The sequence below is a fragment of the Lissotriton helveticus genome, chromosome 1_1, assembly GCF_964261635.1.
Source record: "Lissotriton helveticus chromosome 1_1, aLisHel1.1, whole genome shotgun sequence".
Taxonomy (NCBI): domain Eukaryota; kingdom Metazoa; phylum Chordata; class Amphibia; order Caudata; family Salamandridae; genus Lissotriton; species Lissotriton helveticus.
The window spans coordinates 1684382678-1684395934 of record NC_136057.1 but is presented as its reverse complement, the minus strand read 5'-3'; the positions used below and the strand labels follow the sequence as shown (position 1 = coordinate 1684395934).

Below are 13257 nucleotides of genomic sequence, written 5' to 3'. Positions count from 1 at the left end.
GCAGGCAGGCCATTTTCTAGATCGCGCAGGCCGGCCTTTTTCTATATCTCTGGCCAGCAGCAGGAAAAAATTATGCCAAGACGGCATCCTTGGCTTTTGCACTGCTGCCGGAGAGAGGCGAGCTCGGGAGTCTAATGGGCCCAAGAGCTGCTCGGCAGCGGGTCCTGGGTTTGGTGGGATGTTCAGTGGGGCTAGGGCAGGCAGGCAGCAGAGTCGTGGATCCCAGCTCTGGAAGGGAGCAGAGTTGCGGGTTGTACGGCTCGGAGTGGGAGGAAGCTTATACTTGGCAGCAGAGATGGGAGGAAGGTCAGCTATGGCCTCGGGTAAGGGAGGAAACTTGGTGGCAGCTGGGTCCCGAAGAACAGCTGGGGCGGACACAACCAGCTAGCGTGACGCGTGTTTCTGAAATACTGTAAGATCTTAGTAAAAAACTTAACACATGGGAAGGATGTTGACCTAGTGTCTAAAACTACATGGTTACTGACATGCTGGCCTTAAATGAAAAGAAAACCTCAACAGCTTCTTCTTAGATTTAAATGGCTCTTTTATTAATGATCACGTCATAGTTTTTTGTGTGAGGGACGAGCCCGGATGTTGGTTTTGAGTTGTGGGGAACTCTGCGCTAAAGGCAGTCACCTCTGGAAGCTCACAGTCTGGACCTGCAGCGCTGCCTGGCAGGCATGTAATTTAAAGGCTGGTGGAAGCGCTGCCCGGGTATTTAGCCCTGTAATCTATAGGCGAGAGCGCTGTCTGTGCACGCGTTTACCAAAGGGCTTTCAATGAGTGGTCTTGAAAGCACACAGCAACCAGACTAAGCAGTACAACCACAGGGCTCCCTCGCGCTTTCACTTTAATGAAACAAAGACAGCTGCTTGTTTATATTTGCAAAAAACAAACACGCGAGTACGTGGGGAGGAAACTTTAAAAACAAGTTACATGTACTCCGAGGTGGGGGCTGAAGTGAGGAGAGGCTCCCTGAGCGGAGGTGTGATACGAGGCGAGGGGTGTGGGGATGAAGCAAGGAGAGGCTGTCCGAGCGGCCATTACGAGCGTGGGGACGGCGCTGCACACGAAAACAAGTTAATAAAAAAATTGTAACCGCATTGGTTTCCGAAACTGAAAAGCGACATCGAGTCACGGCGGCTGCGAGACCTGCCACCGCAGAACCACTGTAGACGCCTTGCTGGTGGAGTTGTGCATGCCGACCTTGTGTGGTCGGAGTTGTGGTGCGGCCTGACCGGGGGCCGCAGAGTGATGGGTGATCACCAGGGCCGGGCATAAAGAGACTGCCGCTGGAGCCTTCCTGCTGAATTGCCTTGCGGCGGCCTGGGGTGATGGCCTTGATGGTCGCAAATGGTGGCCCAGCAGGCCCCGGGGTGACCAGCTGCAGATCTCGTGGCCTGCGGGGCTCCCGGTACCTGTGCCTTGCCTCCCACAGGGCCTTGAAGACTCCATACAGGCTGAGACCACCTGGAGGACGGGCCGAGTGCCGGTGAGCCGTGGCGTCACCCGGGGTGTTCCTGTGGCCTGCCGGGCATCCGGCCAGCAATTTGCTGCAATTCAGCAGCTGAGTGCGGCAGCGTCGGCAGTGGGGATGATTATGCAATAGGCAGTACAACCAGCACTGCGTAGAGCGCACAACGGAGGGTGTTCACATAAGCGCGGCCCAAACACAGACAGGTGATGTGCACACATATGGTGCCAGCAGGAGCACCGCGAGCCGTACGCGTGCACAGCTCATGTCTTGCGGCTCGCGCGTGCACAGCTCATGTCTTGCGGTACGCGCGTGCACAGGTCCTGTCCCGCTTCCAACTTCAAGTCGGCAACAATAGGCGAGACCTAATAATACAAGACATAGCCAAAGCAGAGTTACTGTTGCCACAGAGTAAGGGCCTCCCCCGTATTACTTCCAATTATCCAACATGTCGGCGGAAGGCTACAGTCGCAAAAAAAAAACAAGCACAAAATCACCTTTGCGGGCGGGGGCGAAACCAGGAAGTCTGGCATCCTTGCCCGTGACATGGGCAGGGCCTGTGACACAGCCGGAAGAGGCCGGTGTTGCTAGTTGATGCGGGGCTCCCATGAGGGAGGGAGAGCCCCGCAGTAGCGGTGTTAATCCAGAGAAGTCCCGGGTCCCAGGAGGGGGCCGGGGTGAAGTGGAGAGGCGGGGTGTGTTTCGCCATCGCACTGCCCAGCAGCCCGGTGAGTGGGGCGCGCCAGTGCGCTAACACGTCTTGGGCATGGAAAGTAAAAGCGCCTCAAGGAGGACAGGAGATGCGCATGGCGCTCCCGTGCCCCAGTCCGGCCTGCAGCCTGCGCATGCCCATCTCCTGTCTCCTTGAAAGCATAGCCGGTGACTATAGGTCTCGCAGTCGAGACAGCGCTTTTGCGCTGTAATCGCCAGGTGCGAGACCTAAAAAGGAGAAATACAACAATTACAGACCCAGCCACTAGGTGGCGGAATAAGGCACAGCATAGGAATCCATAAAAGATTCACGCTGCAAAATCCAAGTTTAGAAGTTTCCATTGGAGCATTTATTGTAAGTATTAATTTTAGTGAGATTTTATTAATTTTTCTAGCAGACTTATCCTGATGTTGAATGTTGCTTTTCAAAAGAGAACAGGAGAAGTGCCCTCACCCTTTTTGGGGTAATGTACAGATTTACCTAAAAGATAAGCATTGCTGCTAAGCTACAACTTGCTCAACATTCCTTAAAAATATTCTCAAAATGGACACCAATTTCAAGATGCAGATACACGAGTAAAGTAGAATGAAGATTGCACAAATACAAATATGTGGCAAAAACTTCACATTCTGTTTTATCTTTTAATACTTTTACTCTAACATGAAAATGGAGGAATAAGGGGTTGAATTAGGGCTTGACCTATTATTCTCACAGAAATCTTTAACCATTATCCGATACAAGCATTTGGTTTTACTTAACTAAAATTAATAATGAGTATTACTTCATCTCTAGTTTATCAATATGTTTCCTAGCTCACGTCACTATATATAGAATGACCAAACAGTTTCAAAATACTTCATCTCAGACGGACTACAAAAAAGGTTTTTAGTACAAATACAGGTTTAAGGATAAGAAGCAAATACATCCTGCTGACAAAAGATATTATTCATTTGATGGCAGTGGCGTGTGTTGCCAATTAGGGTCATTTACCTGTTGGCCACTGAATGTTATCTTGAACGAGGGTCTCCCGGAGGGTTCCGTCCATGGCAGCCGTCTCAATCTTGGGGTGGTTTCCCCAATCGGACCAGTACATCGTTCTGAAACGGAGGAAGGTGAACGAAGAAAGATTACATTGACAGCTTGTAGAAATTGCAAACTCCAGAGATCTCAAACTTAGCTTTGCGTCGAATATCTACTTTCTGAAAAGTCTCTGTGTTCCATGACTTATCACAGTATAATTTATTTCCATGCCACTTACACAAGAAACAAAAGAGGATTGGTGAAATCAGTGTACTATAACTACTTGCTTTGCAACATAACGGTAAAGTAAGCGTTGTAAATGCAGTCTGTCTCAAAGACACAAACTATTTCACAACGTAATGTAGCATGTCACAACCTCTCCAGGACTTACCTAGGGCAGGACTTGCCATTTGAAGTACAGAAGTGTAGGAAGCTGGCTCTTTATATATTGGACCAAAACGAGGTTTACTGTGTAAAGTGCCATACATGATAACCCAAATGCTCTCTTTTGTGGTAGTGTGGGATAGCAGTTAGGCTTACCAGAGGGTAGTGCTAAGCATTTATTGCACACACAAAGGCACACTAAATAAATAAATCTAACACCAATTGATATAAATAGCACAGATTTTTTTTATATGAATTTAGATACCAAGATCCTAAGAATCGGGTAGGTACTTTTCAAGGTAGGAATTTTTATAGAATTTAAAAAGTTCACACATTGCACTTTCTGGAGCGGTTATGTTATCCTCATTAAATGGGAAAACATATACTGCATTCTGGCACTGTTAGTGACTTATGTGACCCTTCTCCTGTACTTAAGGGGAGTAGGTGGCAAGGTCCAAAGCCACACCAACAGGACACTGTGAGAAAGTGCCATCTTTCTTGCATTGGTATGCCCCCACTTTTTGTTGAACTGCTGATGTGCTTTGACTGAGTGTGCCCTGGGCTCCTGCCAACCAGGTACCCAGGGCCTGTGTTCCTTCCCTAACTCTGTATTGAAACTAAACCCAATTGGCATCTCTGGCTACCTATTAGCCCCTAGTAAATGGTACCCTAGGTGCATAGGCGCTTATTGTGCCACCCTTAGGGGCCCTGTACCCTGACACCCACACACTGCCTTTGCAGGCTGAGTGTCTAGGTACAAAACTAAACAGAGTCAACATGGCACACATTCCTGTGTGCCATGCCCACAGAACCCACTGCCCTGCCATACTTCAGTCACCCCTCTAGCTTGGTGCCCTATGCCAGTGGTGTGGGCACAGGTGCATGAGCCATGTGCCCCTACTGTACCCAGAGCCATTCCTGGGCACTGTAAGTGCAGTGATGCCATTAAGAGTATATGGTGCTGGGAGGTTGTCATTACGAACTCCACAGCACCATAATGGCTACACTGATATCAAACTTCTCAGCACATTAAACTCACACTGATGCCAGTGTGGGATTTAATGTAAAATGCACCAGAGGGCATCTTAGGGATGCCGCCATTAAACCTAACCTACAATCCACGTCTGGTCTGAGTGGCTGCCACACAGCAGACATGTTGCTGGACCCCTGGATGGAGAGGCCCCCGCTCTCCTGGGCCTTCAACAATGCACATCCTGGGCGAGGTGCTAGGTCTCCTCCCCCAGGATGGTCAGGGGAAGCTTCAAAGGCATGCCGCCTCTGTGAGCTTCTCCAGACCATTTGCTGTACTCAGCAACTGGCCCCCGCCAGTTCCAACCCCCACTCTGGCGGGAAATCTGACGGGAAACCCTACGTCAGGAAGGGGGGTGTGCCAGCCTGTGCCAACCCCACCCCTCAGGTGGGGAGACGAGGTGTAGCACGACCCCGGGCTCCGGCCATCTTGAAGATGGGGAGCCCTGCCAAATCACAGCTAGGCTCCTGCCCCCCTCCCACAGGAGAGAAGCAGGCTAGGGGGAGTACCTACCCCAAGACAGGGACCTATTGGTCTCTGCCCTTGCCCTACCTGTAACGCCCCTAAATTTAGTATTTAGAGGCACCCTGAACCTTCCTTCCTCAGATCTCGAAAAGAAAAGAAGAAAGAAGATCAAGAAGAAGAAGACCCGCCGTGCAGCTGCTAACAACAGGACGACACCCACTGACTTGGCCCCAGCCCTACTGGCCTGTCGATCCTGGAACCTGCTCCTGCTGAATCCCGGCGACTACTGCGGACAGCAACCTTGGGACACCCGGATGACCTGCCTGCCTTGCCCCTCTTAAAGACTGGGACTCCCATAAGCAGAGGCTCTGCTTCAACAACCAACCCCTGGTGCCAGCCAGGAAGCTCAAGACCTGCCCACTCTGCACACGCCAAGCCTGGCCCGTGCCAGAGTGATCCAAGACCACGAGGACATCCCCCCCGGCGACTGGGACCCGAAGTCCAGTGCCCAAAGACCCTCCTCGACGACCCAGACGACGCCTGCAGCCTCAGAACCAGGGACCTCTCCAACCACGACCAGCCGAGGGTAAGATTTCCCGACACTCAAAGACACCCCTGCACCCGGCGCCCCCCTGTGCCTTCCTTTGGGGTACCTATCTCTTCTCCAGGATCCCAACTTACCTCTCGAAGTGGAAGTCGCACCTAAAGAATCACCGTCCCCGAGTCTGAAGCCTTTGTTCCCTTTTTACCTTTCCCATTGAATAACATTGAGGGCCCGACGGCTCAAAGGCACCCTCCACGCAACAGCCCAAGTGCCCCTGGTAGCGCAACCTGTGCCCTATCCTACTTCCCCTTTGCCCTGAGCAAGTGACCAGGAGCCCCGCTCCCACAGCCGCGTGGCCTGCTAGCCATCAGCCACCAACCGGAGGCCTCCTGCCCCTCATTGGATAACATTGGGCCTAACTACCTCTGCACCCGGCCACCCCTGTGCCGCTGAGGGTGAACCAACTGTACCTCCCTGACCCTGGGAGACCCCTGAGTCTATGCCCAGAACCCTAACTTCCCCAGCCGAGTACTCACCTGGAAACCGGTAACTCACTTACCTGCAATTGGCTAACATTGACTGGTTTGACTCGAAAAATCTTCTAAGTGTGAAGTTTTGAAAACTTAAAATATTCCACTAAAATCAACCGAATTCCGAAGTACTCACCTGTGTTCAGGAGAGAAGCCAGTACTGCATCTTTTAGCCCAGTACTGAACCGCAAAAGTAATCCCAGTCAGGTTTACTAGTAACTTGAATTTTCTCCATAGGAATCCATTGTGTGCTTTTCTGCATCGGGTTCGAGCTGCAGAGGACATTTGGGGTCGAGGAGTGCCTGCACAAAGAGGCTGCAGGCGGCGACAGGGAGTTCAGTCTAGTCAAACCCAAGGGTGGGCTCAGAATTTGAGGGTCTCAGGGCACTGTTGGCACCGTCACCTCCCTTGGACTTGGGCAGTGGGGTGCGGAGGTACTTTGAGGTGTTGGGTGGTGGCGATCCAAGGCTCACTCTTTGTCATGGTTCTGCGGAAAAGGGGGAAACAGGACAGCTGGGCCACTCTCGATGTGGGTCTCGCTGTTCATGAAGTCTCTCGACGTACAGTTCAGTATTCCTCAGTGTTGGTGTCTGGGCTGGACACAAGTGTAGGGAGGTGGCTCTGTATATACTATACCAAAGTAAGGTATAGTGTGCACTGAGTACAGTTGATCCCTAGAGGTATAGCAGAGGCTAAAGTAGATAATACCTTACTCTCTTTTGTGGTAGTGTGGTTGAGCAGTCAGGCTTATGAAGGTAGTGTTAAGCATTTGTTGTACACACTCAGGCAAGAAATGATGTCACATTCAAACACTGAATCCAGACTAATTGTTTGTATATAAAGTTATGTTGTTTTATTTCTAGAACCAAGATTTACTTAGAAGCAGGTAAGCTAAACACGTCATAAAATGTTACTTTTCTAAATACAGTCAACACTGGTTTTGTAGTACCATTCAGATTACTTTTGCAGCTGAGAAAACGATCTGTAAACTGATCAAAAATACTCGAAATTACTTTCAGATAACTTTGTGATTACTTTTCTAGTTTGGCATGATGCAAACTCCTACACCCTTTGAGCAACACAGGACATCAGCAAACAGGTTAACTATTATAAAGGCACTAAGTTTCTTTTGTTGCAGTACAAGACAGTTCAACACTTAGCTTAAAGTGTTAGGTTTACAGGTAGGTAAACCGTTTCAGGGTTTAAGTTTTTTATTTGGGGTGGGGGTCTGGGTGGGGGGGACCAAGGTTACCCAAGGTTCAGGTTGGCACTCAAGGGGCACCACCAGCGGCACTAGGGCGGTCAGGTGCAAGGTGCCAATGTTACCCAATAGGGTTAGGAGGCACCTTGGTTGGGGGCGGAAAATGGGCAAGCCACTCTCTTGGGAGACCAGCTCCTGGGGTTAAGGTAAGGGCAAACGGGATCTCAAGTTAGCACCAAGTCTACACCAGGTGCAGGGTGCTCGGGTGCTCAGGTGGTGTCGGAAGCCCAATGATTTCCTATGGAGGATATTGGTCGTGGAAAAGGACTGGAGCAAGAAAACTGGACGACTGGAGGATGAAGTTGAAGAGTTGCTGGACACCATCGGTCTGGCACCTCAGAAATCCGGTCTGCAGGTACATTGGCGTCCTTTCGTGTGGAGTTCTTACTGGTTCCGGTCATGGTAGGGGAGGCCCTTCAGGATGAGGCTGCAGGCGTCCGGTCAAGATCGCCAGGGGGACCTCGTTGGGCCACTCGAACTCGGGCCCTGGGTGTCAGGTGCAGAGTAGTGAGGACTCTCGTATCTTGCTGGATCTGGAGCCCTGGATTGGGTTGGTGTTAGACAAATCCAGTGTCTACATGAGATCAGAGTTCCTTAGGGAGCAGGGCAGGTCCCCAAGGTTCTTGGAGGCTGCTGGCTGTAGGACACGCCGGGTTCAGCTTGTAGGGGTTTCGGAGCAGGAGAGAGGCTGGTATGGCTGGTTCCAAAGCAGCTGTCGTCATCCTCCTCTTCTGCAGCACCACTCTTCGGTCCTTCTTGTCACATCCAATCTGAAGAGACAAGGTTCAGGGGTGACCCTAAATACTCGATTTAGGGACGTTGCAGGGATGTGCAGGTTGTGACCAATGGGTCCCTTCCCTGTGGTGTCTACATCCCACTAGTATGCCACCTTCCAGTGGGAGAGGGGCATAGGTCTCTTCCTGATTGGAGGGGTCCTCTCATTTCCAAGAGCTGGCGGAAGTTGGCTTCTTTTTTGGTGCCGGTAGCCTACCGGCACCAGGGATAGGCTGACTCTAGCCAGAGTCGCCTACAGGCTTATTAGACTTCTTTGCTGAGCCCGAAAGCGGGGCATGTGAAGCAGTCTCTCGGTGTGCACCCGGGCCGAAGGTGAGGGTGTGACTGAAGCCTTTTTCAAGGGTGTCGAGGAGGGGTTGGGGTCGACGTGTGTACTTACAACCCTCTGTGCCGGAGTGATGTGCTCGACGTCTGAGTCGTCTGCCTCGGAGTCACTGTCGATGCCATGTTCTTGCTGTTGCTCTGGCACGTCGACGCCCTCTTGGAAAATGTCGTCCAAGATTGAAGAAGACGAGCGAGCCATGGTTCTTCGAGCTAGTCGGCCCCGAATCGTCTTTTTGGAGCGGAAGGAGGCACAAGCGAAACAGTCTCTGGCCTCGTGCTCCGGTGAGAGGCAAAGGTTGCACACCTCATGTAGATTGGTGTGGGGAAACTTCGAACTATATTGAGGACACTTCTTAAATGGCGTCCTATCCATGAGCCAGAGAGTAAGGCCCAGGTAGGCCCGAAGGCCTTCATTGACGACCGGAATCGAAGACTATGAAGTCATGAAGAGAAGCGCGATCGAGACAATACCGTCGAACTGGGTGAGGACTGCGCGCCGAAGGAAAATCGGTTCCAAACCGGAGCGCAGGAAACACACCCGAGCCCGATGGCGGAAAAAAACAATCTAAGGATGGAGCTGATGCCCATGCGCACTATTGTCCAAAGGAGGAGTCACCTATCCCGTGACTTCCGAAGACTTTTCAGGACAAAAACAACTGCAAACATCCGGGCCCAACACTAGGTGGCGATCTAATGCACAGTGTGTAATCTGCAGCTCATATGCCTCGAATAGTATATTTTGATACCTGTTGGTTCTAAAATAAAACAACTATATCTGTGTACAACAAATGCTTTACACTGTCTTCTGATAGTGCCTTACTGCTCGACCAAGCTAACACTTTAGAGAGTAAGGTCAAATCTGACTTTAACCTCTGTTATACCTCTCGGGTTTGTGCACTCTATACACACTGTACCATATTCTGGTCCAGTATATATAGAGCCACTTTCTCACAGAAACCAGTGTATTTCTCACCATAGTGACACTGGCCCCTGTATCCCTCAGAGCTTCTATCCTTGTTCCATTAATCCAGGGGTATTGCAAATACTTCTTTAAGTTGGATGGTCACACAGCTACAGTGGGCAAACTCAAGTTCCCCTTCTGAAACTAGAACTGCTTCAGTGTGCATCCTGATTTGCTCTAGGCACATTGTTGATCCCATTCTTAGACGTGCTACCCCAGGTGCAGCTGTACTGGGTGCCTTAGGGGCTTTGTTGTGGGGGCAATATTTATCTACAGTTAAGTGTCCCAACTTCTTACAGTTGTTACACCAGGCCTTTAGAGGATCAAAATTCGTCCCCCTATAGGGCTGAGGCAGATAGGGAGTAGTTTGGGTCCCACCCCCCTGTACAGGATTTTGGGGCCATTTAGAAGACTCAAGACTTTTTATCTTGGGGATTCTCACCACCTTTCCCCTGGGGAGGTTTTGTAACCACCTTCTTCTGGTCACCTCCAGTGGTTGTCCTTGTCACCCTAGTCTTGACCCAATGGTCTGCCTTCTTTCCCAATTCTTGCAGAGAAATTAGACCTAGGTCTACCAAATACTGATGTAACTTTTCATTTGTGTAATTACTTAGTATATGTTTCATCATAAACAAATTGTAAAGTCCAGAAAAATCATGCACATTGTGTCCAGTTAACCAACCATACAGTGTCTTCACTGAGTAGTCTACAAAATCAATCCAGGACTAGGTCTGGGTTTTGTGAGCCCCCCTGAATCTAATTCCATTCTCCTCAGTAGTGAGTCCAAATCCCTCAATCAGAGTGTTCTTCATGAGGTCATAGGACCCTGCATCTGGCCCAGAGAGGGTCAGAAGCCTGTCTCTGCAGTTACCAGAGAACAGTTCCCACAGGAGTGCCCCACCCCCGAGAAATGTCTTTAATTTTCTCATGTCACAAGCCCTCTCAAAGGCTGTGAACCATTTGGTGATGTCATCACCTTCCTCAAATTTAAGGACAATCCCTTTGGGGATTGTAGGATCATACGGCTGCTCTTTATCCTTATTATTAGTATTGCTGCCACCATTGATGGGTGCTAAACCCATCTCTTTCCTTTCCTTCTCTAGAGCCAGGAGTCTGGACTCTAGGTCTAATCTCATGGACAGATTTGCTAAAAAGCTGTCCTCTTCATTGGGGCTATTCCCAATGTTTTCCCTGGGACCTGGTCCACCTGTGTGGTCTCTAGGTTCCAAGAGATTGTTTCTTGGAGTTAAGGGTATGGGGGCCCTCTCCTCCCTAGGGATGACTGGAGGGGGGGGTCACTATCCCCCTGATCTACCTTACTTTCCTCCTCTGACTGGTCATCACCATTCTCAGAGGGGTGGTCCTGAGCATACGCTGCCAGGAGATCCTGGAACCCTTGTTTGGTTGGATGCAGGCCCATTGTTATATTTGTAAGTTTGCATAAGGACCTCAATTCCTTGAAAGACAAGTGTAAGTAAGGTGTGAGGTTGAGCTCCTCAACCAGATCCTTCATATTATTATCTTCACAAATAGCTGGGTTCTTTTGAGACATTCTAACCAGACAGTTCTAACACTCTACCCTTGTCTACAGTGACTTTTATTTCTCTAAAAATTCTAAGGGGACTTAAGCAAGGCCCTGACAAGACTAAGTATTTTGGAATACCCAATTTAGTAGAATTAGAATTTTAAAGGCAATTTAAGAGTTCTATCGTGTGATCAGATGGTAACCAGGTCCAACAAATGCAAGTTTGTATCCCACCGCTAATCCACCAATGTAAGAAAGTGGCTCTGTATATACTGGACCAAAGTAAGGTACAGTGTGTATAGAGTCCCTAGTCTCCAGAGGTATGGGAGAGGTTAAAGTTAGATATAACCTTACTCTCTAAAGTGGTAGCTTGGTCGAGCAGTAAGGCAGTATCAGAGAACAGCGTAAAGCATTTGTTGTACACACTCAATCAACAAATGGTCTCACACACTCAAGAACTGAACTCTAGGCCAATTGTTTTGTATATAAAAATATATAGTTTATTTTAGAACAAGTAGGTATCATAAATTATTTATCAGAATGAGATGTTGCAATTGAATACTTTCAAATAGCAATAGACTTTTAAAACCAATAGATACAGTTGCAGCAACACAAGTTAAACACAAAATAACATTGAGGTCAACGGGAAGTTTTAGGTAAATGCAATAAAATCACTTTACAAATGTTTTTCTTACTCAGGGCTGTATCCTGGACTCAGCCCTGGTGCATTTTCTGTAAACAGTTGAAATAAATCGTTTTTGTTACACAGGCGATTTTTAAGGAATATATGTATCTTTTGAAAATCAACACTTAAAAGAAATTCTGGCAAAAATCAGGCAATGTTATCCTATGGGAGGAAATCAGGTTATCGGAAAATCACGGTTGTAATTACTTTTCAGGTTCAGTGCTGGGCTCAAAGATACAGCACTGGGATCTCCCCTGATAGCAGGTGAGTAATTTCGTTTATCGGATGATTTGTAAGAAATATTTCAAAGTTGCAAAACTCGACACTTAGAAGAAATTCTGAGTGAAACCCAGCCAATGTTACCCTATATAGAAAATCAAGTTATCGGTCTTTGGGAGAGTACTCTGCTTGCAGAGTTAGGGTTCTGTGGTTAGACTCAGGGGGTCTCCCAGGGTCAGTTAGGTACAGTCGTTACACCCTCAGCGGCACAGGGGCAGTCGGGTGCAGAGTGAGTAGGCCCAATGTTATACTATGGAGGATAGGAGGCCTTTGGTTGTTGGCTGCTAGCAGGCAGGCCACGTGGCTGGAGGAGCTGAGCTCCTGGTCACTTACACAGGGCAAGTGGGGAAGTAGGACAGGACAGTTGCTGCACTTCCAGTGGCACTCGGGCGCCTGGGTGCAGGGTGCTTTTGGGCCTTCGGGCGCCCAATGTATTTCAATAGGAAAGCCGGCAGTTGAACAAAGGCTGCAGGCTCGGGGGACGGCGATTCTTCAGATGCGACCACCACTTCGAGAGGTAAGTTGGGATGTTGTAGGATAGGTAGACACCCATGAGTTGGGCACAGGGGGCCTTGGGGCGCCAGGTGCAGGGGTGTCTTTTGGTGTTGGGAAATCTTACCCTCAGCTGGTCGCGGTTGGAGTGGTCCCTTGTTGTGAGGCTGCAGGCATCGTCAGGAGCATCGAGGAGGGTCCTTGGGGGCTGGATTAATGGTCACAGTCGCCAGGTGGACGTCCACAGTCACAGGCCGGGCTCGGCGGGTGCAGAGTGTGCTGGATTTTCGGTTCCTGGCAGGCACCAGGGGTTGTTGCTGTTTGAGCAGAACCACTGCTTATGGGAGTTCCAGTCTTTAGATGAGCAAGGCAGTCAGGCCCTCTGGGGTTTTCGAGGTTGCTGACCACTGGAGACGCCATGGTTTAGCAGGAGCAGGTTCACGGATCAACAGGTCGGTAGGGCTGGGGCCAAGTCAGTTGGTGTTGTCCTCTTGTTAGCAGCTGCATGGTAGGTCTTCTTTCGTCTTGTTGTTCTTCTGGTTTCAAAATCGGGATCTGAGGAAGGAAGGTTCAGGGTGCCCCTAAATACTAAATTTAGAGGAGTTACAGGTAGTGCAAGGTCAGGGACCAATGGGTCTCGGTCCTGGGGTGAGTACACCCCCTATCCTGCCACTCTCCAGTGGCAGGGGGGGCAGGAGCCTAGCTCTGATTGACTAGGGCTCCCCATTCTCAAAATGGGGAGAGCCCAGAGTTGTGCTTTACCTCGCCTCCCCCAC

The 13257-nt window shown here is 49.7% G+C and overlaps 1 protein-coding gene across 1 annotated transcript in view; it reads right to left on the bottom strand.

Annotated features, from left to right (window-relative positions):
- The window catches only part of LRP1 (LDL receptor related protein 1), a 1472234-nt gene that overhangs the window by 232305 nt on the left and 1226672 nt on the right, over nucleotides 1–13257 (bottom strand). The window contains 1 exon segment of the mRNA XM_078688974.1: nucleotides 3177–3283. Within this exon segment, the coding sequence (XP_078545100.1) occupies nucleotides 3177–3283 (107 nt within the window).